The following is a 24667-nucleotide window of genomic DNA, read 5'->3' on the forward strand; positions in this document are numbered from 1 at the left end:
TTCATATGTGTGTGTATGGTGAGATATAGAAACCTATACCTCAGTGAGGAGTGCTAACACTACCTCACACAGGCTGCAGTAGCAGGCCTGTGGTGTCAGATTGAGAATGCTTCCCAGGGGTGGCATAATACATGCTGCAGCCCCTGGTAGGCCTGTGAAGTACCAATGCCCTAGGTACCTAAGGTACCATATACTAGGGGCTCACACGGTACCACAGTATCCAATCACTAGTGCATCTAGTATGCACATCAAGTTGTTTAGAGAGATCAGGTAGACTGGGGCCCTGATTAGCAGGGACCCAGCCAGACTATAGCCAGAAACCAGTGTATACATCAGAAAAAAAGTGGGGGCAACACAAGTGCAGATCCTACTCTCCTACACTATACAGCTGCCCTTAACAGCAAAAAACACACACCACAAGCTGAAAGGCTGAACCAGCAGCCAAATGAATAGAGGGGCTAACTGAAAGACCCTGAAGGCATTCAAAGTTGCACACAATGGGCCAACCGAAACCTAAGGCCCCAAGGAAAAAGGAGGGATAACACCTCCCATAAACGGAGGGAGAGGGGGACGCAGCCCCGCAAGGAGTTGCTGAATAGCTGAGTCCACATGGGTGTGAAACAACAGAGTTCCATCAAAAGGTAAATCCACAAGACACTCCCGAACATTCTCTGGAAAGACACCATCCCGCAGCCAAGCATGGCGGCGGAGGGCAACAGAACTCGCCATAGCACGGCCGAGGGAATCAGAGAGGTCCAAGTCCGAACGGAGAATAAAAGTAGCCAACTCCCGCCCATCCCGCACATGGTGCCGCAGATCAGCGCGGGCACCCTCTTGGTAGGCGCGAGACAGAAGGGACTCCGCGGAATCCCACAGATCGGAAGTAGCCCTGGCCAACACACAAATAGTGTTGAGTGCACGCAGAGCAGCGCTAGTGGAGGCGGAAATGTTACGCCCCCAGGAGTCCAGCCACCGAGCCTCCCGTGATGGCGGAAGCAGCACTGAAGGCAAGGAAGGAAAAGCAGCCCGCTGGACAGGGCCCTGGGCCGAGGGGTGGGTAAAAAGACAAAGTGGATCGTGCGGAGCAGGACTGTGGCGGTGAAGGAGCGGTTGAGGTACCGGATCCCCCGTGGCAGGGCGCCCTCAGAAGAGAGCTATGGAGCGACGCTTCAAATGGGAGAAGCGGCTCCCCTCCACCAGAGCCCTGGTGGAGAACCTCTAACAAGTGGTCCGTAGGGAGTGGGGCAACCGGATTGCCCATCTGTAGAATGCCAGTGGCCGTGGAAATGGCCCGGACAAAGGCCACACTCTCCTCCGTAGAGCGTCGTGGGGGGGAAAGCAACTCCTCTGTGGGCGAAGGCTGAAAACTAAGATGCCCATCCCCGTGCCCCGCTGGAGGGAGTAAAGACCAGCTCCTGAGGGATGGGAAACCCACGGACGAGTGGGGAACCTGAGGGGTCTCTGAAGAGGGCGAAGAAGCCTGCGGGCCAGACTGCAGGGAACGGAAGAGCGGGCCCGGGGGCTGTGGATGTGGAGACGGCGTAGAACCCGCCCTGGAATCCGCCGGAGAAAAGGCCATGACGCGGCGCCCAGTCTCCGGTGAAGAGGAGACGACAACCCCCTGGAGAGGAAGGGACATCGGAGAAGATTCGACGATCCGACGTCAGGACGGCGCCGGGGAGTCCACCACAGGCACCGGTGAGTCCTCGACCGGCACCGAAGTGTCCACCAGCGGCGCCGGGTCGACCTCCACCGCCACGTGCTGCATCGGAGAGGGGGACGGGGTCGGAGCCGAAGCAGCCGATGAATCGCGCCGAAAAGGCGCAGGCTAGACCCCCGACGAGGCAGCCACCTGCGTCGAGGAAAGAGAGGGGCCCGGGGAAGCGTCCCGGGTCCCGGCCTCCACCCGCGGCACTGCCCACGCCGGGGTGGAAAGCTGTTGATGCAGGAGAGGCGTCGGCTCGGCCTCCGGGAAGAGGACTGAGGGGAACTTGGCGATGAGCCCTGAGTCCCGGCAACCTCCTGCAACACCGCAGGGAACCCCGCGGGGCTTTGCGGCGAGGCCGGGACGCCATGGGCCGAGGAGGGGAACCCCGAAGGGCCGCACCTCGACGGCACCACACCTCCAACACCTGAAGTCAAACGCGTCGGCGCCGAGGGCGAAGCCGCTGGCGAGTTCGCAGAAGGCCCCGCGCACAGTGAGGAATCTACGGACATCGCAGGAAGAGGAGGAGGAGGAGGGCTCAAGGAAGCCTGCAGAGCCGTAGCGTCGGCTTTCATCTGGGCGCTCATTGCCCCAACGCTGGGAAACGGCAGATAGGGTGGCGACGGACGAGGGCGTACATCCCGGGAGGGACCGGCGCCCTCTGCCGAAGAAGGACAGGGCCTCGGCGGCAAGCTGCAAGACTTAACTGCGGGCGAACAACACCCATGGGGCCTTAGCGAAGGACGATGCCGCAGCCAGAAACGGCGGCCCCTGGACCCGTCCGAGGTAGGAGACGGACGCTGCGATGACACCGATCTGGACAAGCTGGCCGACAGCAACTTCATCCGGCGCTCCCGCCGCCGGGACTTTGGTTTGGGATGCTGGCAAGCCTAGCAGTCCGTAAGTCATAGTGCACCACATACAAATAGCGTGAGGGTCCGTCGTCAACATCTGACGTGCACAAGAATTGCACGTCTTGAAGCCCGAAGGCATGGTACACTGTTCCCAACTCAAGGCACTAAAGAGGCCCGAAAACAGGCCAAGGAGCACACTCCGGATCCGCGTTGCACGCGGAAAAGAAGGAAACTGACGTCAGGCCACTGGGGTGGTACTTATGTGACCTTGCTGACGTCACGTCCGCGGATGACGTCGGGGCGGTGGGGGCGGTGGGGGGCGGGGGGGGGGTATTCGCGTGGTACTGTGGTACTGCCCCCGGCGCACAGAGATGCTGTGGCAAAGATTTTCCGGATCCAGTCTCGCCTGGGGATAACTCTACGTTAAGGAATCTGTGGCTAGTAGTCTCTATCAGATCTAGGATATATCACATCCATGCAGAGATTGCTGCTCTGACCCTCGTCCAAAGTCTCATTAATGTGTGCTGTTATTAACGTCCAAGTGAAAAACACTTGTGCCTTTAGAGTGAAGCATTTTCTCTTAGTTGGTTGCCCTCAAACTACTGTTCTCCTGCTAATTTATCCTCATTGGCTTTGTGACAGAAGGGTGGTCCTAGACCCATCTGTCATTCCTATTGCAGGCCACCAGATGCAAAAGGTTAATCGTCTATGGTCCCTAATTTGAGCCTCTGTGCATCGCATGTGCATATCCACCTACCAAGAAATACTATGCTCAAACACAGTCTACTTTGAAATAGTCTTCTCTCCGCTTATACATGACTGTCCAACTTTGATCAGCATGACTGCCAAAGTAGAACAAAAGCAACCTGTAGGAAAGTATGTTATTGTTAGGGGTATGTATGCACCTACCACCAGCCACCGACACAGTACAGGGTCCAACAAAGAACTCAGTAAATTAGCCCCTTGCTCAACCCTTGGTAGCTGGCAATGAGGAGTCAGGCCTAACTTAGGAGACAGGAGTGTTAAGCATTTAAAAACAAAAGTACATCAAATAAATAATACACAAGACACAATAAAAATCCCACACCAATTTATAAATATAGGAAATATAAACAAATAGACACCAAAATGACAAAATTCCAATGTAGAGAACCGGAGATATGAATTTTTAAAGATTGACCCCTCTACAGTGCTTAAAAACATATAGCGCCACTCTGAGACTTCTGGTCGCGCTTGACCAGTACAAAGTCAAAGTTTGAGGCCGACGGCGATGAACCACTGGTCGGATACACTAAGCGGGAGGCCTGGTCAAACCTTTCTGGAGCTTTTACTTCGTACATCGCTCGACCCTCCACAGCAGGCTTGATTCAGTGAGGGTTCGCTGGCTTGACTATCTGGGAGGCCCCGGATAAATCCTGGAAGTCTGGAGCTCCAGAGCTTTTAGTGGTATGAACCTGAATTCCTGACCAGGTCGCGGTTGAAGCCTCTTTCAGAGTGTTAAAGGCCTTCTGACATTCTGGGGTCTACATCACTTTCTTTGGCCTCTTCTTGGAAGTATGTTCTGCCGGGGGAGCAACAATGGTCCCAAAGTTTTGAAAAAATCTTCCACAGTACCTAGTCATACCAAGGAATGCCCTAACCTGTGTCTGGATAGTCTGAGCTGTCCAATCCAAAATGGTTTGGATTTTGGCCTGGAGAGGTTGCACATGGCCCACACCTACCAGGTGCCCAGGTACAGCACAGAACTCAGCCCTATTTGGCACTTGCTGTCCTTAATAGTCAGACATTTCCTTCAGGTGCATTAAGTGATCCTCCCAGGTAGCACTGTACACAGCTATATTGCCAAGATAAGCTGCACTGAACTGCTCCAATACAGACAGGACCCTATTCACCAACCTTTGGAAGGTGGCAGGGGTATTCTTTAAGCCAAAGGGTATTACTTTTATCGGGTTATCGCAGCAAATATCACACACATTAGAATTGACTGCAGGACCATGTCAAGAGGCCTAACCAATTGAAACCACAGGTGTGACACGGTGGTTTACGACTACACGCCCCCTCCACCAGCTAAGCCCACCCTGTTCTTCTCCCGATTATTTGATGTTACGAGTTTTGGGGTTATATATATATAGCTATTTGATCAACAACCTTTGGCGATACAGCGCAATTAAAAGGAATTAATAACAGCGCCCACATCAAACGCGCACATACAGGCAGGCAACTTCTGTATGTAAATAAAATTGCCTGTTTCCGTTACATGCTACAATTTTTGTGCCATTTCTATTTTGCTGTAAGACTTAAAGCTGTTGGGACATAAATTTGCAAATGTTATCTGCTAGCGTACAATTGCATTGTCTTGCATAACATGTTTTCGGAGTAACTCCTGCTCCTGTAAGTAACCTGTAAGCTTGCAATACACGTAATCTTTCTAAAAAAGTCAATAAAGCAGATCAAACAAAACAAATTACTTTGGCCGGGTTATGTCCCTTGGTGTGGGGATTGCTGACCTCTCCTTTACTCCTTCAGTGAGGGCAATCTGCCAGAAGCCTGAAGTCAAATCAAATGCACTCAAATACCTAGCAGCTCCTAACCTATCAATGAGCTCATCAGCTCTGGGTATAGGGTGAGCATCAGTCTTAGTGACTGCATTCTGTCCTCTGTAGTCCACACAGAACATTAACTCCTTCTTTCCCCCCTGGGGATTTGGTTTGGGCACCAACCCCACTGGGCGGACCCATGGACTATCAGAGGGCTCAGTTGCCCATATCTCCAGCATCCTAGCCACCTCAGCCTTGATATTGGCTCTGACCTAGTCAGACAACCCGTACAGTTTGTTTTTGACAGGTGGGCTGTCACCAGTGTCAATGTGGTGCACACACCAGTCAGTAATACCTGAGGGCAAAGAGAACATACCATCAAACTTCCCCAGCACCAGCTTGCAGTCTCTGTGCTGCTGGTCTGTCAATTTGGGGAGAGTACAACTTATTCCACTGATCTGTCTTACACATTGTTGGAGAGGAGATTGGGCACTGCTTCAGTTTCCTCCTCTTCTCCCTCATCTGTGACCAGTAACATGGTCAGGTGTGCCATGTCATGGTAGGGTTCCAATCTTTTGACATGCAGGACACTATGAAGGTTCCTGGGGGTGTTAAGGTCAACCAGGTAGGTAACCTCACTCTGGACTGGATCACCTCCTTCCTCACCGGCAGAACCCAGAGTCCGCCTCCCCCCGTTCTGATCCGAAGCCACCACGATCACCTGCGGCATACCCCAAGGATCAACCCTCAGATCAACCCTTTTTAACATCTACATGGCACCACTCGCCAACATCGTCCGAGCGCTCACCACCTCAACATCGTCTCATACGCCGACGACACGCAGCTGATCCTCTCCCTCACCAAAGACCCAGCCATGCCAAATCCAACCTCCACGTGGGAATGAAGGCCGTAGCAGAATGGATGAAGACCAGCCACCTGAAACTGAACTCAGACAAGATGGAGGTCCTCATCCTCGGCTCCACCCCCTCCACATGGGACGACTCCTGGTGGCCGAACGCGCTGGGAGCTGCCCCGACACCCACAAACCATGCACGCAATCTGGGGTTCATCCTGGACTCAACGCTCGCCATGACCCAGCAAGTCAACGCCGTCTCCTCCTCCTGCTTCAACACCCTCCGAATGCTCCGCAAGATCTTCAGATGGATCCCCACCGAAACTAGGAGAACGGTCACCCAGGCATTAGTCAGCAGCAGGCTGGACTACGGCAACGCCCTCTAGGCAGGAACCACGGCCACACTCCAGAAGAGACTCCAGCGCAACAGAACGCCTCCACACGCTTCAACCTCGGACTCTCCCGCGACAGCCACATCACCACCCACCTATGAGACCTGCATTGGCTCCCGGTCAACAAGAGGATCACTTTCAAACTCCTATCCCACACGCACAAAGCACTTCACAACGTCGGACCAGCATACCTCAACAAACAACTGTCCTTCTACACCCCGAACCGCTAGCAGCGCTCCGTCGACCTCGCCCTTGCCACCGTCCCAAGCATCCACCGAACGACCACCGGCGGCAGATCCTTCTTCCACCTCGTCACTGAAATACCCTCCCCGCCCACCTACGTCAGACCCAGAACCTGCTGATCTTCAGGAGACGCCTCAAGACATGGCTGTTTGACCAATAGCTGCCTCCCCCCTCCCCTTACGGGTGAGTATCGCGCTCTACAAATGAGTTGATTGATTGATTCTCAGTGATTGGATAGGGCCCAGTCCACTTGTCATTGCGGGCCCTAGGAGCTACAGGCTCCAACACCCGCACCAACTGTCCTGGAGTATTCCCGGGCATTGCAGACTTTTGATCATACCAGTGCTTCATGAGGTCCTGGCTCGCCTCCAGTTTCCTGCCTGCCTTGTACATGTACTCTGCCATGTGAAGTGCAGGACCAGCACATAGTCAAGCACATTGTCCTTTACTTCCTTGAGAGACTTTACCAAAGACTATCAGCAGGCACAATGGCCCCCTCAGTCTGCCCAAACAACATTTCAGAGGGACTGAAACCAATCTTTTTGTGGGACCTCCCTGTAGTCAAACAGTAAGCATGAGAGGATAACATCCCATCTCCTCCTGAGTTTGCCAGGCATCCCATTGATCATGCCCTTCAGAGTCTTATTGGACCTTTCCACCAGACGATTAGTTTGGGGGTTATATGGGTTGGTGAACTTGTTGGTAACACCACATTCATCCCACATAGCTTTCAGATAGCTGGACATGAAGTTTGTGACCATATCTGAAACGACTTCTTTTTGGAACCCCACGCTGATGAACACACCAAGTAGGCCCTAGCCACTAAAGGAGCAGTGACTGTTCTGAGGGGTATTGCCTCAAGGTATCTTGTGGCATGGTCCACTACCACCAAGATATACTTATTACCTGATGCAGTTGGGGGTTCTAGGGAACCAACAATGTCCTCCCCCGCCCTCTCAAAGGGATTCCCAACCAATGGCAGTGGTTTCATGGGAACCTTAGACTTGCCCCCTGTCTTGCCACTGGCCTGACAGGTGACACAGGAGCTACAGAACTCCATGACCTTTTCAGATATATGGGGCCAGTAGAAATGGTTCACCAACCGGCTCCAAGTATTGTTCTGCCCCAAAGGACCTGCCAAGGGGATATCATGACTCAAAGTTAGGATGTTTCCTTCTGGGGCACCAACAACTTCCGGAGACAGGAGTGTAAAGCATTTAAAAACACCAATACATCAAATAAGACAAAACACACAATGAAAAATCCCAAACCAATTTATAAAAATAGGAAAATATTTTTATGAACAAATAGACAACAAAAACCAATGTAGGGACCAGGAGATATACATTTGTAAAAATTAACCACTTTACAGTGCTTAAAAACATATAGCGCCACTCTGGGACATCTAGTTGCGCTTGACTGGGACAAAGTCAAAGTTTGAGGCCGACCTTGATGGAGCCCTGGTCGGATACATTAAGCAGGAGGCCCCGGTCAAAATCTTAGAATGCCAACAAATTAAAAAGAAAAATAGTGAGGACCTGAGCCCCTGAATTGCAGTTTCCAAGCAGCTCCTTGGTTCTGGTAAATAGATCACTGTGCTACATTAGAAGTATTGCAACTTACAGACTGGAAATAACAAAATGATCTTGGTGTCAAACTTACCTATCAACATAAAATGCAAATCAATGACCTGCAAGTTACATGATGTGCTTTGCAGCCGGCACATTACCCTCTACGCTATTTTGAGCTAAAGCTGTGATAGAACAAAACCTAGATCCCTGCCAGAAGTGCATTAACCACCACAGTTATGTTACCACTATTATACTCTCCTCACAATTGCTAGGCACACAAAGAACTGTGCAGAAGGTAGTTGCTTAAGTTATTGTCAAATGCAGTCTCCTGGAGACCCAGTAAGTTAGCTAGAACATGTTTACCATCACATTTTTCCTTGTTGCCAAGTTCTTTGCAGCAGATTTTTAAAAAATAAATGTCTTTCTTTTAAAACAGCAGTGGAACCTTTAGCGGTAGCAACCTGCTTGTTGTTGTCACTAGTAGGGCCAGAGATCCCATGAGATTCTTTTAGTGGGATTAATGTTGAAAAAGCATAAGAGGAACATGCCTACATCATGTAAGAAATCCAAGTTTTCTAACCATCACCAACAATAGGCAAAAAAGAGCGACAGAAGGTCCAGTTTTCTGAACTGTGGAGAAGAACCAGCCCTATAGCTCTTTGTTGGACTGGTTGGGCGTGTGGTGTGAGCCATCTAAACCAATACTCTATTTTTGTTATTTCATGACAAAGTTAACTAAAATGAAATATTTGTAAGTTAATGAAAAAAAATGTGCACTTTATCAAAGCTTGCTTTACAAACATTTATCATATCCTGGGGTACGTTGCAATAACAGTGCAACAGTTGCAGCCGACATAGCTGGGGGCGAGGCTCGGGAGGGTTGCGGGGGGGTCGCACGGCAGAGCGCATATTAACAAAAATAAATAATAATAAAAAACTTGCATTGAGGCAGTGTCCTGCGTCTTCTCTGCTCCTGCTCTCCTGCCTTTGACTCGGATAGGAACAGGAAGCAGGCAGCCAGTCTCCCTCCCCATAGCCAATCACAATGCTGCAATGCAGCGTTGTGATTGGTCTGAGCACCGTGACATGGCGCTCAGCCAGGGGTTGGAGGGCTGGACATGTTCTCCATGTAGGCTGTAATGCAGCCTGCATGGAGAAGGGGAAAGTGCGCATGACTGCTTTGGGCGGTCGGAGAGGGCCGACCAAACAGTCATTGCGCACATAGAAGTGGGCAAACAACTTCTCTCCTGCCCTGCTATGTTAGCAGAGCAGCCCTGCCCGCCTGCACAGGAAACATAAAATGGTAATAACTAAAAGTTATTACCATTTTATGCTTTTGCTTCTTGCACTGCGAGAATGCAGTGGGGCGACGCTCCTCCGCCATAGTGTAGGAGCTGCCACTGCGGTGAAATGTCATTATATGTCCCCAAAGTCCAAGCCTTGTCTTCAAACACCATTTGATATTGTAAACAATGATTTTCTTTTACCTAACAACCTTTGCACTCATGCAATGATTCTTCCTTGGTAATGTACATATTCTTAGCATATGTAGCTGTAGTTTCACATACTGTGCGTACTCTTGCCATCTACCTTTGGGCTCAGACGTTTGCAACTTGTTTTTCTTCGAAGAAGTTTTTGGAGTCGTGCGGTATAGTGACTCCTCCTTGAGTTGGACATTGGCTCCATAGTTAGATAGTTTTTGTTCCGCCATCGGGTTCGGATGTGTACCGATCGGGTTCCGTGTTAGGCATCTAATAGCACTACTACCAGAACTTTTCGACTCCTGTTTCATGGAACAACCTCCACGGATCCCCAATCCCTATTTATCGTAGAATCAAAGATCTTCAACACCTGCACTCACTTCAATGCCTGCAGGAGGGGCCTCAGCCCCCTCTCAGGACCTCTCGCCTCTCTTCTCTGGTTCCTTTTCAACGAGAATGCCAGGTCAGTGATAGAAAGGACGCCCTTCCAATACTGCCCCAGTGTCACTCCATGATACACTGTGCATTCTCTGCCTCTGCCTCTTCCCCGAGCACAACGAGACCACGTGTCCAGCCTGCCTCACTTTCCAGTCCAAGAACACCCCTCGATACTGATGTGAATGGAGGTGGACCCATCGAAGGATGCAGAGGTGAGACGGAGATGACACCCATGACATCTTCGGGGAATGCAACATCGGGTGGAGGAAGAAGCTCTTCCAGCTTGTTCAGTCCACTTTGGAGGCAAGTTGGTCCTCTCAGTCCGAAGGAGAGCAACACCAAGATCCCAATGCTAGGAGACATTGACCGTGAGTATTGTACCAAGTTGCAACCCACCGCCACACAACAACCCTTCCTCTGAAATGATGGGCTCTTTGACATCGAAGATGACGCCAAAACCGATCACAAGACACACAATTGATGGACGGAATGCAGAACAAATCAAACCATTTACCCCCAGTCAAGAGATCTGGGTTAAATCCATCATTCCTTTGCTCACCATGCCACCCCAGTTTAGACCTGGCCATATGCAAATCAGTCTTGACCCTGTGCCTCATGGAAACAGTCGAGCCCGAACTGCCAAGCCAGTTCCTCCCTGGACCGGAAACAAGCATCCTAGGACCGGTTTCGGGGTTTCACCCCTCATCAGCCAGGATAGCCTGAATCCAGTGCCCAAAACCGAACACAGCACCAGCACCGAAGTCTACTTTGGCATCAAAGACGCCATTGGTACCGAAGGCTGCTATGTTAAAGACACTGGAGCTACTGATAAGTCCCTCAGCGCCGAAAGCTCCATAGACTGCTGGCTCGGATGATCTGGAGCAGCCTATTCTCCAGCACTTGCAGGAGGTGTTGAACGCTAGCCAGAAGCAGCTCTTCATTCACCCACAAGCTGGTAAAATCTCTCACAAGCTCCTACCATAGCCTCAGGAGACACTGCCAAGGAAAAGCAGGAGCAAATTGCCTTGGAATTCAGACCTCAACTGAGTCACCAAACACATAAGGATAGGAGCACTAGCCCCCTCCCTTGTATACATTAGTACCCTATGATCCCCATAGGATCCTGAACCTAGGGACGACCCGTGGGACAACTATGATGTCTTATCTCCCAGGGGATACAAACCGTGATCTGTACTTGGCAAAACACTCCCCAGCTGATGGCACAACCTCCTATCACGAAATTATACAGAGGGCGGCAACTTTTCATAAACTAGATATACACGTCGTCTGGGAGTATGGTGACCACCTGGTCTTAACACTTTCAAAAACATTACTCGCCCTACAGTTCCTCCCCATGCTCAAGGGGATGCTCAAGACAGTACCCGAGTCCTTTAAAGAGCCAGTCAAGGCTACGGTCATCACATGGAGGGTAAACAAAAAATACAAACCCGCACCCAACGATCCACCCTACATCTGCCATATGTTCCACCGGGCTCCCTTGTGATCAATGGCAAAAAACGTGATACCGCAAAAAACTGGTAAACTCCCAGAGTACTGGGGGTGTCCCACCTCCTGATAAGAAGAGTAAAAAGACTGATGCAGTGGGCAAGCAGGTAGCGGTACAATCGGATTCAAACTGGCCGATTGTGAACTGTGTTGGTCTACTCTCAGGGGTGTTAATACTAGCACCATGGTCAGCCACCATCCGTGTCTCCCGCTTTAAGTATAACAGCATCTTCTGAACCTACGGTTTGATGGTGAGCACCTGTTTGGACCGCAGGTAGACAAGATGCTTGAAAAGCTGAAAAAGACACAGATGCAGCAAAGGCGATGAGTGCCCTTCAGACCTCAAATCACTGAGGGTTCATTTGCAGGCACTGTATAAAGAAGGAGCAGTAAAACCACTTCCCCAGACTCTCCTGCCTCCTACCAGAGGCAGCAACAACAATACCACCAGCAGGCAACACAGGAGTAATCGAGAGGAGGTTACGGGGGGGAATGAGTCCAGAATTAGGGTGAAAGAAGGCTCCGTAAAGGAGAAGCCCCCCCTAAGCAGTAACTCCCTTACACTTCCACCCTGATATCGCGACACCTGTCCGGGGTAAACTACAGAGGTTTCTCCTGCGCTGGTAGGAGCTAACCTGTGACCAATGGGTCCTTTCCATCATACAACAAGGTTACTATCTGGAGCTCCCTGTAGCCCCACCAAATATCCCACCGTGGAAACATACCCCCACTACAGAACACCAGCACCTGCTTTGAGAAGAGGTTCAGTCACTTATCCTCAAAGAAGCAATAAAACCAGAACCATTGCAACAACTTGGGAAGGGGGTGCACTCCCTATACTTTCTTATCCTCACAAAGTACAGCAATATTCGATCTGAGGCCCCTGAAAAAGTATTTCTTCTCATAAATGTTCCACATGGTCACTCTGTAGGATGTCGTCCCTGTGCTGCAGCAATGCGACTTCTTGATGGCTCTCAATCTGAACGGCGCCTACTTTCACATACACCTCCATCCTGCTCATCGCAGCTACCTGTGTTTCATGGTAAGAGGTCAACTTATTGCTTCAAAGTGATTCCATTTGGGGTCACCACTACCCATAGAGTATTCACTAAATGCCTTGCCTTAGTAGCTGTACATCTCAGAATGACCGGCATTCACATATTCCCTTACTTAGATGATTGACTCATCATGAGTGCAAGCAAACAGCAGTGTCTCTCACATATCCAGAATATGATCTCCTACCTCCAAGGACTGGGCTTCTCAATAAATATTGTAAAATCCCACGTCAGGCCCTTCAGATTCAACCCTTTCTGGGAGCCGTACTTAATAGTCACCAGCACAGCTTACCCCAGTCAGGCAATAGTGCATGCATATCAGCAGTTACTGACTCTTTTTCAGCCAAATCATCAGTTGACTGTCAGAACTGTTATAAGCTTTTTAGAATGACAGCCTCATGCATAGCCATAGCATGGCAGGCTTCACATGTGTCTGCTCCAACAATGCCTGTCAACAGTATGGTCACAAGCGGAGGGTCACTGGGAGGATCTAGTTTTGATACAGACGAGAACCCATCACTCTGCAGTGGTGAAACAGCAACAAAATGTTGCAGGGCCAGCCCTTCATAGACCCTGTTCAGCAGTTGCCATTTTTTTTGTTTTTTTTGTTTTATATAGTGCGAACTAGACCCAGAGTATCGGAGCGCTTTACATGAGCACCAGTTATGTTATAGATGGACACATTCATTTTTGTTAGGCACGGGGAGATTAAGTGATTTGCCCAGAATCACAGAATGTTGAATGTTCCTGCCGAGACTCGAACCCGGTTCCCCAGCTCTGAGGTCGACCGCCCTAGCCGTTATGCCACATTCTCTCCCACATTCTCTCATCCATTACCACGGACGCTTTGTCCTCCGGGTGAGGAGCACTTCTTTAGCAACAGACTGCTCAGGGTATGTGGTTGTCACAACCAAGGGGCTCCACATTAAATCCCTAGAGCTTCTGGCCATCCACCTAGCTCTCAAGACATCTTTTCACCGGGTTCAACACAAAGTAGTGTTGATAAAACAGACAACATGACCACCATGTATTTTCTTTAAATCAAGGCGGAACACACTCATCATAACTGTCGCGTCAGCACAAAGCATTTGGCATTGGACGCTACACCACCAAATACACCTGCTGGTGGAGTAACTTCTGAGAGTGGACAACAATTTTACAGATCTCCGCAGCAGGGTTCAGCAACAAGTCCACAAGTGGGAACTCCACTCACAATTCCTACTCCTGTACTTCTCCCAGAGATCGATCTCTTTGCCACTGCCCAAAACGCAAAATGCCAAAGCTTTGCCTCCAGGTTCTCACACCTACAATGCATGGGCAATGCTGTATGTATGAACTGGTCAGGGATACTGGCCTATGCTTTTCTTCCCCTCCCATTTCCATGCGTGAACCTACTGGTCGGCAAACATCCCTGACTCTCATCCTGGTAGCTCCCACGTGGTCCAGACAACCATGGTACTCAACCCTTCTGGAGATGTTAATGGTTCCCAACAAAAAGCTCCCCAACAGGCCAGGCACAGAACCACTTCCCAATCAGGCACACCATGCACCTCATTCTAGCAATCTGGCTTCTGCGGTCCTATCTTAACCCCCCTCAAGAGTGCAGGTCTATCCTGAAAGAAACATGCAGACCCACTACGTGGGCCTGCTATGTTGCCAAGTGGAAGAGATTTGTCCATTACTGCACTCCTAAGTACATAGACCCCCTTAAACCTATATTTCAGGACATTAGCTGTTACCTCCTCATTCTACAAAAATCAGGCCTCGCCTATGCTACCATATACCTTTACTACATGTTGCTTGCAAACAAAGAACACCCCCCTTTATTCAGAATCCCTGTCATCAAAGCTGTCAAGGAAGGACTCAAATGGATCATCAAATGTATTCACACTGATAAATAAAGGCTAGATAGAAGGAATTCTCCGCCCAGACCTCATTTCACTCACCAAAAATTAGCTAATCTGTGTTTCCTTGGAAACATACCCATAGCTGACAATTGTGAAGCAGCTACATTGTCCACTACACACACATTCACCAAACACTACTATGTGGATGTTCTAGCATGCCAACAAGCAAGAGTCGGCCATGCTATCCTAAGAACTCTGTTTCAGCCTTCTGCAGCATTCTCAGACTCGCCACCACTTAGGTAATCTACTCCATCTGTAGCACGTGAAGCAGTAGATAAGCATGTTCTACAAAGACTGTAAAGCAGTACTACCCTATATTACAGAATATGTTACGTACCATGCAAGCATCTGTTTATAGCGTTGAGTGCAGTAAATTCACATGTGCCCACCCATATAACTGGAAGTGTTTGGTTGTTGCGTATGTACCTTTCTTTTACTTAATCTCTTGGAAATAACTTCTTGCATGGTCGTCACACTTTCCTGTCCTAACGCTCCCTCTTTATGCTCACCCGCTGTGCGGAAAACAATCTAATAACGGAGCCAAGGCCCATGCGCATTGGCAATTAAAGGAGGTGTCACTACACCTTGTGACTCGAAAGACTTCCTCAAAGAAAATCAAGTTGCAAACGTCCCAGCACAACACTAGATGGCAAGAGTATGTGAATCTACGGCACTACATGCCATAACGATATGCCTAGAAGCAAAGTCACATATTCATTTCTTATGTTATAATGCACTTAATATCTTTGTGTGTTGCAGAATATGAAGTTGTTTCAGTTCATATAAAAAATGAGGATGATGCTTCTTTCTTGGGCCCAGAAGACAGTGTGAGGTTAAGCATCAGCACAACCATGGGTTAGTATAACATGTTTTGCTTGGAATGAAAAGATTCTGTTACTTTAGTCACAGTGAGTACCTAAAGTCAACCTTTTTTACTCTCAGCAGTGTCAAATGTACTCCACCATACCATACTTTCATAGTCAGTGAATATTATTCTCCTGCCATACAGTTACATGACTCTGCATCAGTGATGGAAATGAAGAGGCTTGTGATTGTATGGTAAACAAATGTTATTGTACTATTTGCACTACTTCCCTTTTTTAAAATCATTAAAAAAAATATTTTAATACATAACACATCAGTAACGTGTATACACCTCAATCTGACATAAGCAAAGCATTATTCATTCCAAACAGTGCAAGTACATCCTACCCCCTCCCTCTCGTCTGCTCTTCTCTTGTATTTGGTCCTTACTCCTCAGGTCTAGCTATATAGATCATTTCCCAAGGCGTTCCTACGCTGTATTGTTCCCCTATCTCCCCCTCCGTGTTTGCTTAGCTTCAGTTCCTAAACTGGTATTAAATCTTCTAATCCTCTATAACCCCTTCGTCCCAGGTCTCCCACATCTTCTCATATTTCTTCTCACAGCCTCTGTCTCTATAGTCCTCTTTTTTAATGATTCTACAGCTTATCATACCCTCTTCCCAATGTCGGAAGGATGGTGCCATGTCACATCCCCAGATACACTACTTCACTTTTAAAGCAGGCATCGTCAGATGAACTAAAAATAGACCAGGTTCCAATATGGTAGATTTGTCATCTGTCATGGAACTGAAAGCACAGTCTGTGTCTCTTGATCGTCAAGGCTCACCTGTGATGGATAGTCATCCATTTGGACATAGCACTGTGTCTTGCATTACTTAGATGGCCTGGGTATTGTATGCCTTTGTCCTCTCAGATGCAGGCCTTTACGTTTGGGGCAGGTTAACCCAGTGGGTGACAGGAACACATGTCCACTGTTCATGATGGGCATTAAGGCACCAAACAACATCCTTTACAACTTTGTCCAAAGATTGATCGTAGCATGGTTGTAGGCCGCTCGGCAGATTGCCAAAACATCTGTTCTTCAGCCTGGGAGTAGTGCATGGAGTGCATCGATTCCTATATGTGTGACTCCCAGACCACCACTTTATCCCTATGAGAGCATGTTAAGGTTCACCTGTACCACTGTCTACCAACACTGTATCCTCTGATGGGGAAACTGGTTGTTCCTCCTTAGGGCGACAGGTACAATTATTCTCCTTTCTCCAGGAAGAAAATCTACTTCTAGCTTCTCAAAGATACGATGGCTACTACGTACTTCCCAAGGAAACAGTGTACGGTTGAGAATCTCCAATTACTGAGTCTGTGCCATGATTTTCCTCTTCTGATTCAATGGGTTGTTAATAGCCAGAATGTAATAATAATAGCTGAACGGACCAGGTTGGCACCACGGAAGGCAGAGAAAGAGAGGATATTTAATAGCAATCAGCAGTAGCACTAGAAGAGATCAAGTGTTTGAACTGCTATACTTTGAACTACAGAGCTAGAACAAATGTCCTTTATACTTTAGGTTACATAAAGAGAAACAAACAGTGCATGTGCATACACAGTATTTTTCCATCACTACTTTCACAAAAAGTATTATCTGTATTTCAGTGTGAGGTAGGGCGAAAGGTGTGTTGCTTGCATGTTCTTTTGTACACTCTGAAAGTGGGAGACCTTATAAGGACTGGGGAAAATGAGTGGAAATACAATAATGCTGTTCATTAAGCAGAAACATTCCTAAAGGAGGAGGAAAGATTAAGGAGCGAGGAGTGAAGATAGTCTGGCACTTCCTGACACTGAAAAACCTCTTCTTTTAGTGACACTCTGCAAAAACATATCTAGAGGGGATAGTAGAGGATATGAGTGTGCTGTGCCTTCTTTCTACTGAATTGAGACAGACTTTACAAAAATTAAATGTGAGGACTATTTTAGTTCAACACGCACATTATAGAAATCTAACAAGTGATACACCTCTAGCTCCCTTTTGTCTTAGCAAGGAAAAAAGGCAAAATACACCTCAGTGGCTAAGCAGAGTGTGCTTTGAGACTACAGAAATCTGCTCTTAAGAGTTAAAACTGTGTATGTAGCACTCGTTTTTGGCTAGGAGATTGAGTTCTTTAAGTGTAGGAAACGCAGTATTGTTAGTGGCTTAGATTTGGCCCTTACCTGTAGAGATTTGAACAGCAACTCCAGAGTGTGGATTGAGCCTATCTGTCTCCAACGGGATTCTGAATTGAGGAGCAGCTCCCAGCCTCCTGCCCAGCAGCCTGAGGTTAAGGTCACATGCCCCTTATATATGTTTCGTACTGGTTGCCACATCTGTGCTCTGATTGGTTCCTATATCTATGGTTTCTATAGGGGTTAGGGTTCTAATTAGCTGATAGGTCTGGGGTTCTTATTGGTTCCTGTGGCTATGGTTTCTATTGAACTTGGGGATTAGGGTTAGTGTTCTGAGTATTTGATAGATCTGGGGTTCTGATTGGTTCCTGGGGCTTGGGTTTCTATTGGGCCTATGGCGTGGGGTTTCATTCCTGATTGGCTGCTAGGACTCAGGCTGTGATTGGTTGTAAAGGCCTGGTCTCCTATTGGTCTTAGGGCTAGTGGTGTGATGGGTTAGGGCTCCCACTGGCTGAAGGGGTAACCTGATCACTAGGGCTAAATAAGCTTAGGGTTCAGGGCGTCTCTGCCTGGGTATTTCGGCTGAGGGCAGAGAGGACAGGGTCAGTTGCCTGTTTTTTTACCATTCACCAACACCCACCTTAACCCATCCAGAAAGATATTAACACTCTTGCAGCAAATGCACTTCACTAATTTACTGCAAATACACCCTAGCAAAATTCCAGTACCTCTACAACGACAACAAAACCCCACCTACCACACCTCTATCCCCTTCTACTTCAATTACCACACAATAACAGCACCATTTCCACACAAAACACCACTCTGTCCTATACCACTAACCTATACACACATCAGCGACACAACACAATGCCACATTATACATAATGTGATTCCATCCAAACACACACTTCCTGTTCATGCAAATCATCAGCTCTAATCCTCTACTTTCCCCTAACAGAGACCCTTATGTCACCACCAAACATGCACTCAGCCCTTCATCATTTCATCCACCAACATTCTCCTCCTTTTTACAAAAAATACAAAACCCTTACACTACACTCCACCACACACATTACCTCTTCCAGCTAACAAATCTAACACACTCGGAGCTCCTGTCCATCCCCTATCACACACCACTCTTTTGCCAACATCACCACCCCTCTACCATTCAACTTCCACTAACAAACAATACCTTACATGCAAATCCTTCTCAGAAAACCACTACATCATCATCTGCTCTCACTACTCCCCAAAAACAAAACATAACGCACACACCAGCACAACAACTTTTCACACACACACAATTTCATAATACAGTTTATCACAAAGCGGAAACAAAATGCCACTCCCACCCTCCTGACTACATGAATTATACACATCCTAAACCATATTTACGGACAACATTTTTCTCTTCCACCACACCTAACACAAATACACCAACACAACAACTCTCATTCATCCGCCTCTCATCCATTGGACAATTTAGAGCCTTACAACATGAGCCACGTGCTGCACCACCACCCCTAACTTGTACACCTTCTACTCTAAACAGAAACAAACAAAATAAACAACAAGCCACTGTTCATAACTTTGCGTCTCCGTATTTACTACACAACAAGCCTACTCTGGAAAAACAACACAGCTCACCAACTCACTCTCTATCACCATTTCCACCACCTACACACGCAGACTCATCAAAATGCCTATTAAACCTGCTGGACAAGGAATACGATATAGAAAAGCAACACTTTTGCTATCCTCATACAGCTAATACCGCCACTAGTGACACACCTTCTACAAGTTCAACAAATACCGCTCGCCCTTCTACAAAACAAAGTCACAGAATCACCAAAACACAATCTCTAAACTGCCTACTAATAAATGATCAATCACTCTGCAAAAACAAGCATCACATCTACTGCCTACTCACTGACGCACATTCTGACTTACTCTTCGTAAATGAATCTTGGTTGGGAGATGATATTGCTCCAGTGTTGTATGAAGCCGTTCCCCTGGGCTATCAAACTATCACACACAATCGTATATGCAAAAGAGGAGGTGGCCTAGCTGTTATTTTCAAGCAAACAATAAATCTCCCTAAAGCTGACAACGTCTCCCTACAAGGTTGTCTGGCCATCTCTTCACCAAATGCAACCCTACACCATCTTCATCCTGTAACTTCCTACTACTTTACAGGCCACCACCTAGCAATGCCACATTCCCAGACCCATTCTAGATGCAATTTCTAATCTGATAACATTACAGTCCAACCTATGCATTCTTGGTGACCTAAACATTTGGCTTGACGAACCCAAAATGCTCAAACCAAGTACATTGCCATGAACTGAAAAAAGCAGACCCGCTCTGATTAGAACTGAGGGGTGAAAAAGGGCTGTGAAGTTTCTTTTTAAGACATCACTCCCGCTGAGTTCACTGCGCGTTCTAAATAGCCCCACACTTAATTATTTTAGGACTTCCACACTGTATTTGTTTGGCGCTTGAAAGGAAATTGCTACTAAGTATTACCTAATTCCTGCAAAACTAGAAACAGGATGAGATAAATGTTCTTGCGCCCAGTAATGTAGCTGGTGCTGTGAGCCGTCCAGAGCAAAATGCTGAGTACATTCAAAAAGATGGTCTGAGACTCCTCCATTTCAGGGATATTTGAGCGTTAAAAGGCATGTCCAATTACAGTGCGCCAATTTGGGAGACTCCACTGAGTTCCGGGAGACCAGTGCAACCTGCCAGAAAAGGGTCGTCAAGAACCTTTGAAAACGGGCAAACTTTTATCTGGATTTAGTGTGCACGCATACATTTAATGGATGGAAAAGGAAAATTATTTCAGTTTTTAATTCGAAGCATTGTGTAAAAACAAAAGAGAGAGAGGACGGGCACACAGCAAGGAGATCCCTCCATGGGCGCAGTGATCAATGGTTTTCACCTCACATGCTATAACTATGTAAATGACACACAAATACTCCTAAAACTGGAAAGCCCCAAAGACGTTGGAAAATCACACATTTTCAGTTGGCTGAGAGACACTGATCAGTGGATGACATGGAGTCATCTCAAATTGAATGCTTCCAAAACGGAAATACTCACATGTGGTGATTGGAAAAATGATGACCCACTTGCTGTCTGGCTAGACAATCTAGGAACACCCCCCTAAAGTATCTAACAAACCTTGAATTTACCACAGACTCCAAACTATCAATGAATGCATAAGTGGACAAATTAGCAAGATCAAACTTCCTTACTATCAAAACTCTGTGGAGCATCTTCCCCCACCTGAGATTTCCACAAAAAGTCCAAGCAACTATCTCTCTTGTACGGTCTCAACTTGATTACGTCAATGGCCTCTACCACGGATCATTTTTATCAACTAAGAAAAGACTACAACGGATTCAGACCTCTGCTGCTAGACTACTCCTACATGTAAAACCACAATCCCACATCTCCTCAGCCTTCAGAACCCAACATTTGTTACCAGTTGCCAGAAGATACATTCAAACTGTTTTGTATCACCCACAAAGCAATACATGGAACAGGACTGCTCTTCATCAAGAGTAAAATCACTAAATACATTCAGCAAAGGAAAATGCTCTTCAGATCCTACCATACAACAACAAAAAACATAGGTGGCACATGCTTCTCTGTTCAAGCAGCCAAACTATGGAACTCATTCCACGAAACATAAGATCCACCGATAACTATCTTATCTTCAGAAGACTACTCAAGAGTTGGCTCTTCCCCAAATAGCCACCATACTCAAACATAAATGTACAGCATATCCCTGCGTACCTAAGCATTCATTTTTTTTTTGTGTGTGTGTGTATATCTAGAAATGTGTATTCCTTTGTATAAATGTGTATAGTATGTTTATTAATATATATAGATATTATTTAGGTCTGCTTAACAAATGTAGACATTATTTATGGATATATTATTCTTTGCTTAACATGTATATAGGTGATTGCATAGTTTGCATACAAGTTATTTGATTAGATGTTTATGGTTCTCCGTTTATTCATCTATCACAATATGTAAATCTTCCCATAACTATGTATCTACAAGTGCTTCACCATTGAATTATTGGGAAAAAAACTTTTAGCTTAAAGTACAGCAACACTTGAATGTCTGCGTTTATTGAATACAACTTAAATCCAGATATATTACCTGCCTTATACATGTATGCCTTCCATGTACTTATGTATTTATTAGTTTACTCCTACTGTAAAAATAAAATTGAAATGAAATATAAATATATAAATATGGCATACAAGGTCGCAGCAACGGTGCCTTACTCTCCTTGCACAGCACTCTGTTCACGATGGCCCTCTTCTGGCATATGGGGGTCGCCAACTTGAATCTCCTCACACCGGGAGTCCACTCGACAGGGCTCTCCACAGGACCTCGCCTCTGCCAATGCTCCCCTCTTCCTCACAGGGCAAACTGATCTTGGCATGCAAGCAGTTGCTGGTGCTCCAGAGCAGGTGGTCTTGGGTTTCCTGGGTAATGTCCCCTTACCCAGCAGGGAGGCTAGTAGGCCTTGGCCCCTAGTCCTGGTCACAGGCACAATTCTTGCAGAGTTTCCCCTCCTCACACATAGCTCGTCTGGCTGATTGGCAGGTGACACTTTTTAGGGTCTCAACCTCCCCTTATAGTCCATTTCCAGACACCAAATGTGATTTAGGGTATGGGCCTTTGACGTTTTATGATGGAGTTCTGCTTCCTTTGAACTACACACTACTACTCTCCCTCTTTCTCTTGAAAGATCATCTGTCACAGCAGGAGAGACTTCGAAGCTGGCAGTCACACAACACAGGCCATGGGAGTGACCAGAGTTCACAGCTGGATGTCAGCCACAGTGTATGTCCATTACAAGCTTAATCAAGGGTTTCCAACCCCACTATTTATGATTCCCTTACTAACCCCATCTCCTACCTGAAATGTGTCTGGCCCCTTCCTTATGATCTTTCACTGAATCAACGAACACCCTTAGAAGTGTACAGGGGCAGTCTCTCTCTCTCCCTTCTCCAGTGTGCCCCTCTCTCTCCCTCCTCCATTGCAGCTGACAGGAATGCAGCAATACACAAATCTGTCTAGGGGGTTTCCTCTACCGCTTCATGTCTTCACCAGGCAGGCCTGGACTTCCCAATTTGGAATCATGGGTCCTCCGTGTAATGTGCAATTATAGGCACCCTGCACTCAGTGTATGCACACAGCACACACTGTCAAGCACAGTCCCCTCCATGTATTGTGCCACCACAGTCACCCATACATTCAGCACACTTATTCACTCTGTGTGCACTTTTCATTACTGTTGCCTTTTGGTATTGTGCTACTTGCAGGCACACATACAGCCAGCACACACACATTCACCATTCACGTGCAGCACAACTCTACACCCTTCATATATTGCACTTCTCGCAGGTACACATACACCCAGTACATGCATTCACCGTGCACGCACTGGACAGCAGTGCTGTATCGCTGTACTTTACACTTCCCAGGCACACACACAACCAGTGCAGAGTCACCATTCTTGCACTGTCCCACACTTTAAATCTAACTGATGTATGCCAAGGGGCGAGTTGAGCAATCACTAGGAGTACTTTAAAAAGGTGAATGAGCATGTAGGTCTCACTCCAGTGACACAGGCTAAAAAGGACCTGTTAACGCCAACTGATCACTACACTGTATGCTGCCACCATCGCACTTGTGCTGCTTAGCTCCTGGTGAAGGCAGTAGCTTTCCACAACTATGAGGGTAATGTTTTGGTTGCCCCTTCCAGTCCAACAAGACAGTAATCCATGAGATAGGCTAATGACATAGCACAAACACACAATCTATGTTTGCCTATGACCACACAAATCAGCATTAGGGATCCAGACAACTGTAGAGTAGGGTACTCAGGGCAGGGCTGCACGTCCATTACCATGCAGAGGACTTTTCTGTCCAACAGGAGTCCTTCAAGTATCTGGAATGCCACTTTGCTTTTGGGTTAGATATGCTAGAAAGATCTTCCGTGATCAAAATCTTTTCCAGGTAGGAGTGTCAGAAGTGCTTAGCTAATTTTCCAACATGCGGGATTTCCTGACCCCAAGGCAGGTTATGTGCCTTCCCGCTGAGGTATTGTCCATATGTGGAACACCACACTCCACTCTGTCCAGGGGCTAGTGCTTTGGAATTCTTGCTTGGTTAAAAAAAACTGATTCCTCCAAATCAGACAGGATTTCAAGAGGGTTGCCATATTAAAGACAATCTAACGTGCATTTCTCACCTGAGCGAAGTGACCATGGCATCCAAGAGCAATGCCCATAATGAAGGGTTTATAGACTTCAGAACAGCATTTGATAGTGTCTCAAGAGCAAAACTTTGGACAAAGTTAAATGACTGGGACACCCCACCTCATCTATTAAGGGCAATTATATAGCTGTACTCCAACACCTGGGTAAAGATAAAAGTAAGCTAAGGTTGGTCCACAAGTGCAAAAATCATAACCAATAAAGGTCTTAAACAAGGCTGCATACTGGCCCCATTATTATTCAACCTATATTTAGCCAATCTAAAAGAACATCTTGAAAAAGAAAGGGCATTCCCACCAAAAAAGACAGGCCAAAGAGTCCTGACCCTCCAGTATGCAGGTGACCTGACATGGTACTTCTTGATCAAACACTGATAGGTCTACAGAAACTTTTCAAAGCACTTGCCACTTATTGCAAAGCCAATAATTTAAAGATCAATGTTGCAAAAACGAAGGTTATGATCATTACCCGCAGATTTACAAAAAGAGGGGTTTGGTTTAAGCATGGGAGCGTGATTGATATCATGGACACCTACAAATATCTGGGGGTATGGTGGACTGTAGGAGTTGTATTGCTCCCACATATTTAGGCCCAGCAGGCGGTAGCAAACTCTCGGACATGGGTGTTCCATAAACTACAAAAATCAATGGTGAACCCAGACTTATGCTCTTAAAGGTGACGGGCTGCAAGCTCTTACCTACAAACTCGTACGGAGCAACGGTATTCAGAGATGAGCTGGGAAACTGACTGGATAGGGCTCAATCCATCTGCTATAGATGAATCTTCTCCTTACCAGATTGCACCCCACATGATCAAATTTGGCTAGAAT

At 47.2% G+C, this 24667-nt stretch overlaps 1 protein-coding gene across 2 annotated transcripts in view; it reads left to right on the plus strand.

Moving 5' to 3' along the window:
- LOC146785485 (uncharacterized) overlaps nt 1-24667 on the plus strand; it is a 148800-nt gene that overhangs the window by 68792 nt on the left and 55341 nt on the right. The window contains exon 4 of one of the 2 annotated variants that reach the window (XM_085634565.1): nt 15302-15397. The exons of the other annotated variant lie outside the window; for it this stretch is intronic. Within the exon in view, the coding sequence (XP_085490691.1) occupies nt 15302-15397 (96 nt within the window). The remainder of the gene's footprint in view (nt 1-15301; nt 15398-24667) is intronic. 2 annotated transcript variants of the gene reach the window in all.

Source organism: Triturus cristatus, chromosome 11, assembly GCF_964204655.1.
Source record: "Triturus cristatus chromosome 11, aTriCri1.1, whole genome shotgun sequence".
NCBI classification, from domain to species: Eukaryota; Metazoa; Chordata; class Amphibia; order Caudata; family Salamandridae; genus Triturus; species Triturus cristatus.